Source organism: Sciurus vulgaris, assembly GCF_902686455.1.
Source record: "Sciurus vulgaris genome assembly, chromosome: 8".
Classification (NCBI taxonomy): domain Eukaryota; kingdom Metazoa; phylum Chordata; class Mammalia; order Rodentia; family Sciuridae; genus Sciurus; species Sciurus vulgaris.
The window spans coordinates 6,347,183-6,364,136 of NC_136468.1; the positions used below are offsets into that span (position 1 = coordinate 6,347,183).

Sequence of the window (16,954 nt, forward strand, 5' to 3'; positions counted from 1 at the left end):
AGCATGGCGGGGTGGTTCCTGTCAGAGACCAGAGGCGCCAGGAGGAAACCACAGCAGTCCTGGGTAGGGCTTGAAGGGGCCCAGAGATAAGTTGGAACTGGGTGTGCCAGTAGGACTCTCTGGGTCTCCAGGTGCAGCCTCTGCACATCAGATCTGTGGGTCAGTCACTGACCCTTGCTCCAGCCCCTCCCTCATTTCACCTCTTCTGCCTTCCTACTGCCCCACCTGGGATCATTTGTTCTTTGAGTGGACTTGGCTCTTGACCAAACTAGAGAATAGTGGGAAGTTTGGCGTTGGCAGATCTCTTCCTTTACTGTCAGCATCCCAACCTACACTGGATGGCCAGGGTGCTCTTTAGGTCCACGTTCAGGGTCACTTTTTCCTACACATCAGATCCTACCTCCCTGTACTCAGGCTCTCCTGTTGGTGAGGCTGGCCTCTACCACAGTGATTGTGGGCTCACCTGCTACCCTATGACTTCACGTCTCTTTTCACTGACCACGTCCAGAGACCATGTGATTCTCGGCACCTGGAAAACCCCATCATTAAAAGTGGCCATCTTCCAGTAATTCCACTGGATGAACGGCTGTTGTTTGTCTAACCACACCCCTACTGATGCCTATGGGGGGGGTTTCCAGTCTTCCCATCAGTATCGCTGTCAATGCCAGGGCACCGATGCAAACTCCTGGAAACAGAATCACTGGGTCAAAAGGCCACAGGTTAGTAATTTGGTGGATGTCACCAAATTCCCCCATGGCAATTATGCCATTTTGTACTCCCACCAGTATCGGAGGAGGGAGCACATGTGCCCGTTCAGCATAGGGCTCTTCTAAACAAAGGGACTCTATGGCATTGAGCCAGCTGTGTGTGCCTTGAGGGGACAGAGCTAGCACTGGATCTGACCAGAGATGCTTCCCACTATCTAGAAAGAAGAGTAGAAAAGGTGGGGCAGGGAGACTCCCAGCAGTTGGAGCAGAACTTCAGGGCAGTTGCTGTCCATAGGACTGTGCTAGCTGGCCTGCAGTGGGGCAAGGGGTCAGGCCAAGCACAAGCGTTGTGGCCCAGCTCAGAGCTGCAGGGGTTGCTCTGGGAGCACCTACATAGGGGACTGCCAGGCCTGGTCCTCATGTGTCAAACTCTATGCTGGTGAAACACTCATCTACCCCCTGATTGGAGAATTGCTGAACACTTTCCTGTGGATCTGAGAATGCAGGCTTATCTCCATTAATTTACTGCAATTTATTTCTACTCCATCTCTGTCCAAGAAGCATTGTAGGCCACCAGATTTATTTTGGTGGCTTCCAGCTGAGTAGGAGGCACATAGTTCCAACAGCCAAATATAATTGTACCGGGCTCCAATGGCTGTCTTCCCAAGCCCACAAACTTCTGGGGGCCAGAGGCCATGGTAGGCTGAGTGGCATGGGATAGGTGTGTAATACTTTGGTGGGATGAGTGAATATGATGGCTTGTAGCACAGATGTGACCACTGTCCTAGGCTACTGCACTGTGTCTTTTAAGTACTTCACTGCAGGTCATCCCGTTTACTCCTTGGAAAAGACTTCTCAAGACCAAGCACAGCCAGGCTGTGATCTCTGCTGAGTAGCGGGCACAGCAAAGTTGAGGTGAGGTTACAGGGCCAGTGAGTGCAGATGCACAACTCATCCGCTTGACTGGCCGTGGGTGTCTCTACTTCTCCAGGTGGTAGGTAGAGGGCAGTTCAGGAAGAGCCATCTTGAAGCTGTAGGCTGACCTGGAATCTGGTGTCTGAAGGTGACTGGGCAGCCTGGGCCTGGGGGCTGGGTGGGAAGCAGGAGCTGCCTAGCTTGGAAGCTAAGTCCCTGCTCCAGGCTCCAGGGGCTTAGTGGCTAAGCAGCCTGGAGGCAGGCCTGAGCTCTGCTCCCTGGGCTGCCACTACCTAGAGATGCAACCTCTTATCAGTCAGGAAGCAGGATACCAAACAAGTATGCTGGAACCCTGGGGCTTTTGCACGGCTTATCCCCATAATGGCATCTGGTTCGAACCCAAGCCCACAGAGGCTTCAAGTCCCAACCTGGCTCCTACACTCACAACTAAGCCACTGCTGCCTCTTTCAGACTGGCCTCCTGGAAGTAGCTCTCTTCTTAATTTGCATACCACTGCTTCTGTCCCCTGAAACATGACAACACCTCTTCGCTGCAGGAAAAAATGCAAAGGGCTTGGCTGGTTCTAAAAGTGAGGCACAGGCGATGCTCTCCCCAGGCCCACGGAGTCCCAGTCTGGATATGGCTGGATTGGGGAAGATCCTCAGTGGGAAGTGACTTGGGCAGCATCAAGGCAGGAGGCCACCAGCCCTGGGAGTTGATCAGGAGGGCTGGTACATCTGTAGCATCGTAGGGATGTGAGGTCTTGACTGCTTCTGGTCCTGGGCACCAGTGCAGTTCAAGAATCCTTCACAGTGCCTTTCTTGGACTCTTTGAAGCCAGCTGGGACCCAGGACTGCCACATTCACAGCTTTGGGACCATAAGCCCATGTCACTAGGGCTGTGTGCCTGTCCATCCCCTTCCAAGGTGAGGCCCCCATCCCACCTTTTCCATGAGCCTCCCTGTGCCTGGGCATCAACTACTCCCTATTGGTTTTGTACCTGTGGGTGCCATGGGCCCACTGAGTATTCTGGGTGTGCAGCAGGTCCCTTCTGTCTCCTTCAAGCAGGAGGCTGGCTCACAGTCTCATCAGGTCCAAGACTCAAGTCACACAGGGCAGGGCCAGTAGTAGAGAACCAGGTGGGTTGGGTGTTTCTCATAGGAATGGACCCCCATGTCCCACTCCTCTTACCCTGACCCATGTGGTCCCTGTTAAGCATCTGTCCCCTTGGAGGAGAGTGGGGAGGCGGAATCCAGATATTAAGACTGTGGTAATGGAGGAGCGGGGAGGAAGGGAGGCTCTGTGGAGGATGGACCAAGGGGAAGAGCCTCTTCCCAGGGCCAGAGAGGCAGTAGGGACATTTGGGTGGGAGAGTCAGTCCCGTCCAGGAAGTGAGGCCCTAGCAAGAGAGGGGAAGAGCCTAGGTCTGGATTCCCAGGCTTACTCCTGGACTCTGAATTTTCAAAATTCCCTGGAGCTGGGGGTCCAGACAACTTCGGGCTGTTAGGTAGAGTTGGGCGGAGAGAGGACGAGCGGAAGGGCCTTGGAGCCTTGGGGATTCTGCCTCAGCACGTGCAGCCCAAAGACTGTGCTCCGGTAGGAAGGAGGTGGCAATCAGCAGGGGTGGGTGTGGGTGGGAGGGATCCCTCCTCCTGCTCAGCTGGTGGGCCTGGTTTTATTGAGTGGGGAGGCAGCAGCCGCAGCCACACCCAGCATGCTGGCCCTCCAGGGGCCCAGTTCCTGGACAGCTCCCCCAGCTGAGCCTGTCCCTGATGCTAGGCAGCAACCAGACCTCAGAGGGCCATTCTCAGGACTTGTGCTAGTGGTTCCTGGGGTCTCTGGGCTTCTCCCGAGGCGAATCTGATGTCAGCGGGGTGTCCAGGGCCTGCCTCCGGATGAGCTCTGCGTAGAGTCCACCCTTCTTCAGAAGCTCTTCATGGGTCCCAGCCTGGAACGGGGAAGAAGGGCCTGAGGGTCACCCAATGGAGTCCTGGGAGGGCTGGCCATTATTAGCCATTGGGTTCCTGGTCACTTAAGCCAGTGACCTTCTGGGGACACTTGGAAACCATAGTCCAACCTAAAAGGAACTGCTGTTGCTGTGGGCATAGCTGTGTTGGTGCCCCTCTGCTCCACAGAACTGTGGAAGAATGCTCACTCTTCCTGGCGCCCCCCAGCCCTGGGCTGAGTCTATGAGCCAAGCCCACAAGCTCTCTGAGGGTCTGCTCCGGACTGGTCCCATCTGGATCCCTGGTGTGGCCTCTGCCCTCAGCCCTTGGGTGGACAGCCCTGCCCTGGGACCCGCCCCTGCCTCCAGCACCATCTACTTTCCCCGTAACCCCGGGAAGCACTAATGAGCCTCTAGGCCAGGGGACGGGGAGGAAACCAAGGCCAGAGGTGCTGAGGCTTGTTTACGGGTGGGAACGCCTGCATGTTGGGATGCTGCTTCCAGAACTCGGGGCTGGGCCGAATGTGCTGCTTCTCTATGCTGCCCGCCCACTGTCCACGGCCAGAGGCACCCTAGCTGCTGCCCGACTCCCCAGGCCCACGCTGACCTCCCAGACTTGGCCATTGGCCATGACAATGATGCGGTGGGCTGCACGGACAGTGCTGAGCCGGTGGGCAATGACCAGCACAGTGCGGCCAGCGCTGGCCCGGTCCAGGGCTTCCTGCACCACCCGTTCAGACTCAGCATCCAGCGCGCTGGTGGCCTCATCCAGGATGAGCACTGTGGGCTGCTTGATGAGGGCACGGGCAATGGCCAGGCGCTGCTTCTGGCCACCAGACAGGGTTGTGCCCCGCTCACCTGGGTAGGGAGAGGACAAGGTGAAGGACAAGGTGAAGTGATCCTTAGCTCCACACTTGGGAGGTCCTTCCTAAACTTCCATCCAGTCCCTCTGGCCCCTCCCCACCCGGCACAGTACTCTTGCCAGCCTGAGTGTCCCGGCACTACAATACTCGTCCTGCCTCTCCAAGGGTGGGGTGTCATCCGTCAGCTCCCTGGCCCCACAACTTTGTGCAGAGCAGCGCACGTGTGTACCAACACCAGCAGTCAGCAGGAAAGCCTCCTCACGTGCAGGGCCTCTGGGCCAGGTGGGTGGTCCTGCCCTGCTGCTATGGTTTGAGCTGTTGGCCTGGACTTGGGCTCCACTGCTCTGGGGACCAGCTAGCACCCAGAAGTGAGCTTTCGAGTATGGAGACTCCAGGTACGGTGGCATCTGAAGGCCACAGAGGAGAGCAGAAGTGACAGTTGGGGAGCCAGAAAGAACCTTGAGGTGATGCAAGGTCTTGGGTCAGTGAGGGGGCAGCTCTGATAAGCCCACGTGAGCAGGGAGCAGGCCAGGATCAGAGGCACAGCAGGACACCACCCAGGGGAGAGATGGCAGGGATCTCCCCATGAGCAGTGTGGAGCCCAGTCACATGATCACAGCTGGATTAGCAACACGAAAAGCAACAGGTGGCTAGAGAAAGCCCCCGGCCCAGAGGCTGCTGCTTGGTCAGACTGAAGAGAGCAGAGAACTCCTGTTTTCCCATCCTGAGAGGTGCTGGTTCATTCTGCAGCAGAGCCAAGATGTGGGGTAGCAAGCACAGCCCCAGAGACGGGCAGACACCTACAGCTGCAAGCCTCCTGTGCACATTCTAGCCTGCTGCTGTTTCCTGAACCACCAGAGTCCTCTCCTGGGAAGTCAGAAGAAAGACCCGCACAAGACACCAACTTTTCTATTCAGGGGACACTTTTAAACAGTAAGAAAAGAGGAACGAAACAGGAGCCAGAAAAAGGGGAACAGTTATGAGAAGCGTCCCCCTGTCCTCTGAGCTTGGGACACGTAGGCTCTGTGAATGACTAGTTTGGTCAGAGCCCTGTCTCTCACTCCCTGTCCGGTGCTCTGGTCCTCCTGAGCCCTGCCTGTCCCCGCAGCCTGCATGGTCTGCAGTGCTTGAGCCACATGGGTCAGGACTGTCCCCAAGTGGCCATCTGTCTTCTGTGCCTCATCGCCACGGAGCCTTGCAGACCCAAGCAGAAGCTCTGCAACTCACCGACCACGGTGCCGTAGCCCTGGGGGAAGCTGCTGATGAACTCGTGGGCGTTGGCTTCCCGCGCAGCTGCGTACACCTCTTCATCAGAGGCTCCTAGCTTTCCAAAGCGGATGTTCTCCATGATGGTTGTTCCAAACAGGACTGGCTCCTGGGGTGGGGACACAGAGATGGAGTCCATGGGAACACTCCCACTCTGCCCCAGCAGCCCCGGGTAGTGGAGGAGCAACCACATACATCAGGAGATTCTGTGCTTTTGTTTTTCTCTTTGTCTGTACTGGGGACTGAACTCAGGAGTGCTTCACACTGAGCCATATCCCCAGCACTTTTTATTTTTTGTTTTGAGACAGGATCTTGCTAAATTGCTTAGGGCCTCCTAAGTTGCTGAGGCTGGCCTCAAACTTGTGATCCTTCTGCCTCAGCCTCCAGAGTTGCTGGAATCACCGGTGTGCACACCCCCTTTCCATTAAAGGGAAGCAGAGGTGGGTGAACCCTGCACCCAGGGCGGCAGTGGGAAGGGCTGGGTGGCATGGCCAGCAGGTCCAGCAGGGATGGCAGGAGGAGGGTGTTGCACCTGGCCCTCTTCTCTGGGGCTGGCCTCATGGGATGCCTACTTTTCTCCCCATCCCACAAAGGAAGAGTGGCCCCTCCCTGGGCTCAGTGGACGGGGGCCCCCAGCAGTTCCAGGACCATCGCTGCAGGATCCTCCTGTCAGCAGGAGCAAAGCATCCCTACCCTGGGAGATGAGGGCAGAGCTGCAGATGTCCAGGGTAGGGACACCTGGGACCCAGAAGGTAGCTGGGAATGGCAAAGAAAGCAAGGCCCCTGAGCAGGAGTAGCGGGAGGAGGAGGGGAAGAAAGGAAAAGCCTGAGGGCTGAGAAGAGGTGGCCCGGGGAGAGGGACCAGCCTCCGGCCATACCTGGCTGATGAAGCCCACCACCTGGCCCCGGAGCCAAGAGGGGTCCAGGGTGCGCAGGTCATGTCCGTCCAGCGTCACCACGCCCGCCGTCGGATCGTAGAAGCGCTCCAGCAGAGAAGCCACTGTGGTCTTTCCTGGGATTTGGGGTTGTGAGGGCGGAGCCAGGGCCCAAGGGAAGAGGGACCCTTAGGGCAGTGAAGCCCCCCACCCAGGGCAGGGCATGCGGCCGAAGAGCTGGGGTCTGGCTGCTCTTGCTGCTCCCAGCCCTGCTGCAAGTGGCTGCCAGAGGAAAGTCAGCAGGGGGCTCCCCTTACCTCCCCCAGACTGGCCCACGAGGGCCACGATCCTGCCAGGGGGCAGCGTCAGGGTGAAGTCCTTGAGCACCTCAAAGCCAGGGCGGCAGGGGTAGCTGGGGAGCAGAGAGAACCGGTCATGGCAGGCTCCCTGGTCCCTCGTGGCCCTGCTTCCTCCCGAGGCACCTTGTTCACAGGGGTCTTCAGCCAGACCTCCCACCCGGTTCCCCTCCAGTCTTCAGCCCAGAAAGGCCTGTGCCCACGCCTGCTCACCGATGCTGACCTGAAGCTGACATTCCGGAACGTGACGGAGCCACGGAGGTGCTCATTGGGGATGCAGCAACCCCCCGACAGCGGGATGCAGGGGCTCAGGGCCATATATTCAAAGACTCGGGCACCGGCACTGAGCCCCCGCACCACCTGCAGGGAACCCGGAGTTTGCGGTAAGGAGGGAGTGGGGGCTCCCAGGAAAGACGCCTCTGGGTGCTGGGGTGGGAGACAGCACTCCTGGTGCCCCATGGCAGGACATGGAGCCAGGCTGCGACCCAGCTGTCAGGATCCCCTCCACGTCCCCACCCACAGGTGATGAATGGGACTGCAGTCCATACCCAGTGTCCCACCTCAGGGCTCCTTACTCACCTGACCAAACAGGACAGAGAGGTTGGCCATGGACCTGGGAGAAAGAGGACAGGTTGGAGGAGGTGGCAACAAGAGCCAGTGAGAAGGGGAAGGACTTGATGGGGGAGGTCAAGGACATAGGAGGCTTGAGGCCCAGTGCAGAGCAGTCCGCTGACATCTGGGGCTGCGAGAACCCCGGGATCCAGTGATACTGGACCACTGAACCTTGGTTCCCTCCTTGGCTGCACGAGGACGACAACTCTCGGTCTAGCCTAGGACCTGGGAGGGACTCCAGGAGGCAATGGACATGGAACGAAGGCCCAGAGCTTCCGTGGGGTGTCTACATGGTGCCCTGGCCTAGGGGTGCAGGGTGAAGCTGGCTCGAAGTGAGGGATGACATCAGTCCACAAGGAGGAGGCCCCAGCTGACCCCATGACCTCTGGCCTCAGACTGACGACACAGATGCCTTTGACAGGGCTCAAGGTGGTGTGGCCCACCATGGGAGGTCACATCTAACACTAGACTCCTAGGAGGCGATGACTTATGTCCAAAAAATGTGGAAAAAAATGAACTAAAATCCTTACAGAGAAAGAAAACAGAAGCCACTGGGCCGCAGGGGGAACTCTGGGGAGACCCCAAAGCAAAATTCCCTAACAAAATTTTTACTGCAGGTGTTGTGTGGAGGATGGGGCGCGTGTGTATCTGTCTAGACAGTGGGTCGCCTTTGTCCTGGCCGGGCTGGTAGGTCTGGCTGGCCGCGTGAGCTGGGAGGAAGATGAGTCAACAGCCTTAGTCATGGGTCCCAGAACGGCCTGGCTGACCCGTGACCATGTGTGTGCCACCGTGTACAGGGTCCTTTGTAGCAAGGGGAAAGAAGACTGACTCCCCAGCAACTCTTGGCCTGCTGGACTCACTTCGCCCAGTACCAGGGTGGGGGCCGGAGGAGCCCGAAAGCCCTCCAGGAAGTGGTTCTGTCAGGCTCAGGGCCATCAGTCCTTGCCAAAGGGAGGAGGGAGGCCTTGGCAGGGAGAGCTGGGCCAGGGAGCTGTCTGTTGATGAGGAGGAAGATCGGCTCCACAGAGATCTGGAAGCCATTAGGGCCTGGCAAAGGGACCGCCACAACTGAAATCCAAACCACGCGTGACTCACGGGCAGGCAATGACCTTGCGCTCAGTGATGTCGCAGGACGCAGGCCATGTGCTCTGCCCAGGCCTGGCCCCTACTGTAGTCTGTCTGGGCACCGCCCCATCTCTGCCCAAAAGAACACTTAGGATGGATGCAAAGGCGGGGGTGGCGCTCCTCCCTCCCCCAGACCGAGCACTGACACCCGTGCCCTTCATGGCCTGACAGGACCCAGGAGGAAACAGCAGCTTCCTTAAGACCCAGCTCTTCCAAGCAGCTGGTGACACCATGCAGGCAGGGACCCTGGGACAACACAGCCTGCCCCTGGGCAGTCCCGCGGCTATCACACAATCCTGCTGAAGAGCTGGGCAGAGCAGTGGGGAGGTGAGGAGCCCCCTCAGGCTAGAAAGGGGAAGGGGCTTGGGAGCAGGGTCCAGGGCTGACTTTCTTAAGGGGGCCCATGGGTTTTCTTATGGGGCCTCAGGTCCCAAGATCTCCTGCTCCCAGAGGCCAGAGCTGGGCTCTGCTGAGGGGCTGATTCAGCACTGGGGAACCACCGGCACCAAACAGGACCCCCAAGCCCTACCTTGCCCGTGATCAGAGCGCCTGGATCCTGAAGCCACCAGGGAACGGTTCCTGGTCCAGAGGAGGGATGGGACTCCCCGGGACCAGAGGGTCTGAACATAGCCAGCTCAGGGAACATGGAGCAGAAACAGGGCCAGGGCCAGAGTTCGTGCTGCTACGGAAATGGATGGAATGTGCTTTGTGGGATGTGTGCCTGGGACCAAGATGGGGCCTTATGTCTGGGGTGAGAATGGGAGTCTGTCCTTCCCTCTGGCTAGCCTCACTTCCCTCACGGCAGTCAGCTCGAGGCTGAAGGATTCTGAAAGAGATTGTGGGCCTAGGGGCTGGAGTTGTGGCTCAGGGGTAGAGTGCTTCCTGCTAGTGTGAGGGGCCCAGGTTCGATTCTCAGCAGCTCACATAAATAAATAAAAAATAAAAGATTCATTGACAACTAAAAAAATCTATATATCTATATATCTATACATCTATATAGAAGAGAAATCTGGGCCTGGAACAGTGACAAAGAAGACTCCAGGCAGAGACAGGGGCCAGGATCAGGAAATGCCAGCTCTGGAAGGAGGACGGAACCTGCAGGGAGGACGTGGGGGTGTCTCGGGTGACTGGTTGGTGGTAACGCAGGTCTTCGTGCTCTGGTATCCATCATGGCACGCTCACTCTTTAATTATTTATCACGATGTCTATTATGTATTTTGAAACTTGCTGGGTGTGGGTCAGGCAAAGCAGGAACTGCCTGTGCCGAGCTGGGAGAAGGGCAGATAGGGAGGGCCGCTGGGCGATCCTGGGGCTGAGGAGACTGATGGACTACAGGTGGCCTCACATGCCAGGCAGGGTCGATGGAGCAGGGAGTTTGACAAGTGAGAAGTGACAAGCCACAAGGCTGAGGTTTTCCGGGGTAGAGGGTTCACTTCTCTTCCCAGGAAATGGCCAGACAGAGGATGGGGGCAGCCCTTAAAAAGCCTGTGGAGTGGCTCAGGAGGCTGAGGCAGGAGGATCCCAAGTTCAAAGCCAGACTCAGCAACTTAGCGAGGCCCTAAGCAACTCAGTGAGACCCTGTCTCTAAATAACAAAAATCAAAAAGGGCTGGGGATGTGGCTTGGTGGTTGAGTGCCCCTGGGTTCAATCCTCTATACCAAAAAAAAAAAAAAGCTTGTGGCGGACGGGCTGGCCACACAGGGAACACCATTCACTTCCAAACAGGAGAGCCTGACCCATGCCACACGCGAGACCCCGAGCACACGCTAGGCAAAAGCAGCCAGTCACCGCAGGGTGGACACTGCATGACTGCACTTCCAAGAGGATCCCAGAGTGACTGGAGTCACGGTGACAGACAGCAGAAGGCAGGGTGCAGGCTGGGGAGGGGGATGGAGTGGTGCTCAGCAGGTTTGGTCTCACTTTTGCGAGGTGACCAAGTTCTGGAGATGGGTACTGGTGATGGCTACAGACTGCAGTATGAAGTGGCGCTGACTTCTATCTTAGGCGGATTTCACCACTACAAACCACTTTTAAAGTTTGTCAGGGACACTTGTGAGAGGTCTGGAAGGCTAAAGATGCCAACAGCCTTTGAGAGTAGAGCCAACAGATTGGCCTGGAGGGCTGGGACTCTCCAGCCTGTCCCCGTGTCCACATCCCCAGATGGCACTGGGCCTCAGCTGTGGGCCCAACATAAGCCCGAACTCAGGGGTGGGGGAGATGGGCAGGCTTGGGGCCGGGGTGCCGTCCCCCAGAGCATGCTGGTACTTCCAGACTCCACCAGGCAGGGCTCTGGATGGTGCCAGGGGTTCTCAGGGGATGGGAACAGCCCTCACTCACCTCTGCACTGTTTGGGAGGCCACCAGGAAGGACATGAGGTCTCCCCCTGTCAGCTGCTGTCCAGCCACAAGGGATCCCCCAACAAACAGGGTGCCCAGGACCATGCCTGCATGGGGAGGGGACAGGTGGTGAGGAAGAAAGCGGCAAGGGACAACACACGAGTCCGCGTGTCCTGACTCCCAGCCTGCACAGTCATCGACTGACGGGGGAATCCAGGCAGAGTGGTCTCCTCCTAGACAGGCCTCCATCTCCTCCTCTGCAAACAGCAGCGGGCGCCCCTCCATGCTCCCTTTTGGGCAGTCTTGCAGTATCTACCTACCGCCCTCCATTACCTGCGAGTGTCAGCGGCTTGGAGCACCTGGCAAAGGAAGGTGCCTGAGAGAAGTCTGGAGAGTATGGCGGGGGGTTTGCTGCTCTCACCTGTCTCTGTCCTCCCCAGCCCACAAACCCGGTCCCCCCCCAGGCAGGCCTCACTCACAGTTGAATGCGATGTTGGAAAGGCCTTGGAACAGAGCGATGCCCCTGCCCAGCTCCTCTGCCTTACAGCGGCAGCTCTCCAGCTCAGCACCGTAGCGTCTGGGGAGGCGGCCAGGTGCTCAGGCTGCAGCTGGGCTGGGGTGCGGGAAGGGGCTGCTCTAGTGCTCCACCCGCCCAGGACTCACTCCTCCTCCCGCAGCTCCATGGCGAAGGCTCGCACCGTGCGCACGTTGCCTAGTGCCTCATCGGCCACGCCCGTGGCTCTGGCAACCTGCAGGACGCAGGAACCAGGTTGGAAACATGAGTGACAGAGCGGATCAGAGAAATGAGGGCAAGGCGAAGGGCACGGCCGGATCCCAGTACTGCTCCCTGGCACTGGCGAGACAGTCTGCGGAGGCCTGAGCCCATCAGGGTGCCCACTCCCATCAGGGCAGGTGTGGCAACCATCAGCAGCAGAGTGAGGCGAGTGGACAGCATGGACAGCGACACCAGGCAGCCGGCCACCTGGGTGCAGCTGCGCAGCCCCTGCGAGGAGGACGGGAGACCATCCAGCAGCAGCGGCAGCAGGACCTGGGCTCTACCTGCGCACTCACTCACCAGTCCTTGGGCCCTGGGAGGCCAAGTGGCACTCACCAGTCACCAGGCACAACCCCTCTTGATGAGCTGGGGTCTGACCAGCAGGTACCAAGGGGCTGGGTGAGAATGGCAAGGACCATGCAGTTTTCCCCCTATAAATATCTGTTTGCTTCACTTTCTGTTCCAGAAATTATGGGGATATGTCCCCCTGACCGTCATGGACCAGTGTCATGACCCTGTGGCCAGAGGGATGGAGGGGGTCTATGGGAAGATGTGTGTGGTAAACAGCGACTGCAGGGGCTCCATGCTGGTCACTGACTGGCACCCTGGGGACAGAGCAGGCCAAGTGAATTTGTTCCTGTCAGAAAAGGGTCTGGTCTAAGTCCTCAGGAAGGCTTTCTCGGGTAGAAAGGATTTTTTTTTTTTTTAAATTTTGGTACTGGAGATTGAACCCAGGCAGGCTTTACCACTAAGCCAAATCCCTAGCCCTTTTTATATTTTTAAAATTTAGGGTCTCACTAAGTTGCTTAGGGTCTTGCTAAGCTGCTGAGGCTGGCCTTGAACTCCTGCCTCAGCCTCCCACGTTGCTGGGAATACAGGCATGTGCCACCGTGTCCGCCCGGGAGGGTTTTAGACCACTGGAGAATTGGACTATGCTGACCTTGCACGGTGCCTCTGTACCTCCCTGCCATGGACTGCTGTGTCCTCTCACCCACACCCTCCCAGACAGTAGTGAAGTGTTGGTTGTGGACCCAACCACCAGCCAGAAGTCAGGGCTGGGGCAGACAGGGCTGGCCTCATGAGTCACACAGGTTGAGCACTGACCTGGGAGATGACAAGCTTGAAGGAAGATTTAAACTCCTGCACATCAGTTGTCAAGCGGCTTACCAGCTGTCCAGTCTTTTTGGCATCAAAGAAGGCAATGTCTTGTCTGGCGGAGGGACACGGAGGCAGCAGGCATGGGGGAAGAGGGAGATATTAGTCCAGGATGTGGCTCACCCCCAGATCCTCCCCTATCAGTCACCCTAGCCCACACCCTGCCACTGAAGTACCGAAGCAGGGAGCTGAAAAGGGCCCTCCGCATATCTACGGCCATGCGCTCGCCAATATGGGACAGCAGGGCCAGGTACCCGAAGGTCAGCAGTCCCTGTGAGAGAGGCCAGTGCAGTCAGGGAGGCCCCAGAATAGCTTCGCTGTGCCCCTGGGCCCTCCCACACTGCAGTACCTGGATGCCATAGAGGATAAGCAGGCGTGTGCTTAGATTCCGGGACTCAGACACGAAGCTCCCCACATGATCCCTTGTGTACTTGGCCACAATCTCTACCAGCTGGCCCAGGAGCAGGGGGATCTGCACATTCACCAGCGCTGCACCCAATGCCAGCTAGAAGTGGGTAGGGCAGGGTAGACTGACGCTTGGAGAGAGGGGCCATCTCCCCCACCATCCCTGATCCTGCCCTTCCTCCCCAACAGCAGTGCCTCTTGGAAAGTTAAAGCCCAGGCTTCCCGCCCCGCTGCATCCCTGTATCCTACAAACCAGGCTGCCCTGCAAGGTCCTCTGGATGTTCTCAGACCCTGGGGCCCCAAGGCCAACTTTGCTGCTTCTGATGAAAGCATGCTGTCCCTGCTCTGGCTCAGGGCTTCTGCAGACCCCTCCTGGGAGAACAGGGAAACCTCACCACGATGGCTGCCCCCAGGACCAGCACGTGAGGGCGCAGAAACTGCCAGAAGAGCTTCCAGTTAAAGTGGGACTCCACAACACAGGGTGCAGGGCGGGCGGGAGGGGCCTCTTCTGCCTGACACAGGGCCACCAGGCAGAGGCGACCGGGCTGCTTGTGGAGCACTACGGAGCCCAGCAAGGCTCCCCCAACCCAGCACCAGACAGAGGGGCTCCGGCTGGGAGTCGGTGGGGCTTTGAGGGAGGGTGGGCGCGGAGCTGTGAGCGCAGCTGGGGACACAGCCCTGAGGAGGAGGAGCCGAGGCGGCCATCTTGGGGACCTGCACAGACAGAAGGTCATTGGTGGCTGAGGACCCAGTCATCCATCTTTCAACTGACCAACAAACCCCCTGATTTCTAGTTGAGCTTCCTAGAAGCAGCATTCCTTTTCTTCTCAGCCCTTGACACTGTCTTTCTCTGGTTGGGTTTTTTTGGGGTTTTTTTTCATTATTTTTTTGAGACAAGGTCTCACAATGTTGTGCTGGATGGCCAGGAACTCAAGAGCTCAAGCAATCCTCCTGCCTCAGCTTCCCAAGTAGCAGGAGCCACAGGTGTGCACCAGCACACTAGGTTCTCAGGGCAGTTCTTAAGCAACTTCAGCTTCTGAGACAAACGTACGCAAGTGACGTTGCTAAGGAATGCAACGGCTGAGCACAAGTCAGGACCTTAAAGTGTTCTTCCCCTGCTCGGTCTCCCAGTCAACACCTCCATCATGGCCCTCCTCAGCCTTCAAGGGCACCAACCCAGGTCTGCGCTGGCCTCCAGGACTGTCCTGTCACAATCACAGCAAGTCAGGGCTGGAGGGCACATGATATGGCAGCTAGTCCACAGCACTCCTTCTACAGGTAGGGCCAGAAAATCCGCCCCAGGTACATCTCCAAGGTCACCAGCAAGGTGAGCTCCTACTCTGTGTGGGACACTGTGCTACTCGTGGTGGGGATGGCAGATAGGACCCCTGTGGTGCAGAATCGATGGTCTGCTGCTTTTGCCACTTGCCTCCCTGGGAGATGCCCTTACTCTCACTTGATGATGAAAAAAATCCATGTGGAGTTCAGAGTTGAAATCGGGACTCCACAGTGCTGGGCATGGAGCAGGCAGGAGGGGCCTCATCAGCCTCACACAGCGCCACAAGGCAGAGGCGGAGATGCCCTGGGCAGCAGCACTAGGACAAGAGGGGAACTCGGCATCTGGTTCTACTCTGCCAAGTGTGACATGCTCACAGCTGTGCATAGCAGGACCAGGAAGGGACTTGTTACACCCCATCACCCTACCCCTTCCTAGGTCTGGAGTGCCAGGTGTGACAATGCATAGAGGGAAAGGGCCACGCGCTCCCCCTCCATTGGCTGATGGAAAAAACAGGAAAACAAAAATCCTAAGAACTTATAATAGATATTGAGCAAATGTCTGTTGAGTGCACACATGCCCTCATTAGAAACATAGGACTGTCTGGCCTGACCACTGCAATGTTTTACATTGCAATCCAGTACAATGCCCCAGAACAACCCCGTACAGTGATATATGATATATCATCCATACATATTTGTATATACACGATATACAAAATTGAAAGGCTTCACAAAATAACACTTTCCATAATTTTTAAATGTGTAGTTATTTCTGTTATATTCATTTTTAAGTGATCCTAATCTACTAAATTCATTTCATGATCTATTGAAGATCACTGACTAAAGCACACATATACTTGAATATTCTTTGATGTCTTGCCCTGGGTTTCCTTCTGGTTTAGATAATACCAATATCCTTACTCTTTTTTACAGACTGTTTTGAAACCATTTAATAATTTATCGTGGCCACTTTCCAGCTTCTCTCATCTTCTCCAAACTACGACTCTGAGAAGGGCTCCATAGCTGCCAAGAATTGGTGGATTACTTGCCAGCACCAGTACTTCCAGCTCCAGCTAGCCAGAGCTCTTGCCCTCCCTCCATCAATCAGATAGACTTTCAACGACACAGCTCCAGCCCCCGGCCCTTGACGACTTTCCCCGTTCCGCCCTCAGATTATTCACTGCAGGACGCAGGAAGTCAGTCCCTTCTCACACAGCACTTCATTCAAGAAGTAGTCTCCAGACCCTCGCTTATTTCCCACCTACCCCTTTCTCTGGACCAACGCCTGTGGAGAGTCTAGACCCCTGATTCCCTGCGGGACGCCTCCAGCTCCAGGAACTACTTTCGATCGGCTCACTTTGAATCTTGGAAACACCTCCAATGTTAAACTTCTCGACACTAACAACTATTTTCGTCCAAATCGCCACATCAATTCCGCGAGAGAGGATGCGGGCCAGGAGTGGCGCCCCCTGGTGGGCAGTACGGCCGGGGCGTGGGCCACTGACCCGAGCCCGCAGGGTTCAGCCGACTCGCCGACGCAGGCGTGCTGAGCCTCCGGCTGGCGCCCCGACAGTCGCTATAAATAATCGAGGCCAACTCCCCGGGGAGTGACATTCCCCCCCCCCCCCCCCGCGCTGGCCTACAACTCCCAGCAGGCCCCGCGCGAGCCTGGGGACTCCATCTCCCGGCGCGCCCCAGGTCCCGCCGGCCTGTCAATGCTCGGGCTCCGAGCAGCTTTGTCCCTTTTTACCTGAAGGCCGAGAAAGTCTGCAATCGAAAAGATGGTAGCGACCTGCCTGGGACAGGGCCGCCCCGAATCCCAACCCGAAACAAGTGCACCAACATGCTGGGGCAGGAAGACAGGAGTAGCCGGCAGCAACAGTTTCACCCTTATCCTACTGAGAGCTCCATGTTGGCTCCAGCCCCCATCCCGACAGGCCCCTCGCGCCTCAGCGATGATTGGTGGAAAGAGACATCAATTTTGTTGCACGCTATGATTGGGGCAAACGTTGTCCGCCCTCCTCCTCCTGGAACTGTGATTGGATAAAGTCGCCTACTAGCCCACCCCCCCGGTTGTGGGCGGGGCCGAGCAGGAAGGGGCTCTGCCTCCTGCCCGGGGCTCTGGTCGGCTCCGGGTGTAGTAGGGAGGGTGTGTACAGCCGGTCCTCCACCCCGGTGTGCGTCAGCTGACCTCGGGCTGTTTCCCGACGGTCTCTAGATGTCCTGTCCAGATCCTGGGGTCTTCAGGGATTGTAGAACGCTGGCTCTGGAGTCCGGCGGGAGGCGTGGCGGGGGGGGGGGGTGCGCGAATGAGCAAAAATCGACCGTGGGAGTTAAAAACA

General features: G+C 57.3%; 1 protein-coding gene across 1 annotated transcript; it reads right to left on the minus strand.

Annotated features, from left to right (window-relative positions):
* Positions 1 to 1,224: 1,224 nt before the first annotated feature.
* On the minus strand, positions 1,225 to 16,575 carry ABCB8 (ATP binding cassette subfamily B member 8). The gene is given in 18 exon segments (XM_079149317.1): positions 1,225 to 3,569; positions 4,174 to 4,424; positions 5,657 to 5,804; positions 6,574 to 6,707; positions 6,888 to 6,982; positions 7,150 to 7,286; positions 7,506 to 7,539; positions 11,001 to 11,106; positions 11,479 to 11,576; positions 11,663 to 11,748; positions 11,841 to 12,002; positions 12,879 to 12,984; positions 13,106 to 13,200; positions 13,279 to 13,434; positions 13,730 to 13,966; positions 13,969 to 14,040; positions 14,042 to 14,048; positions 16,363 to 16,575. Coding segments are annotated over 18 exon segments (2,148 nt in total). The 5' UTR covers positions 16,458 to 16,575; the 3' UTR covers positions 1,225 to 3,440.
* Between the last annotated feature and the right edge of the window lie 379 nt (positions 16,576 to 16,954).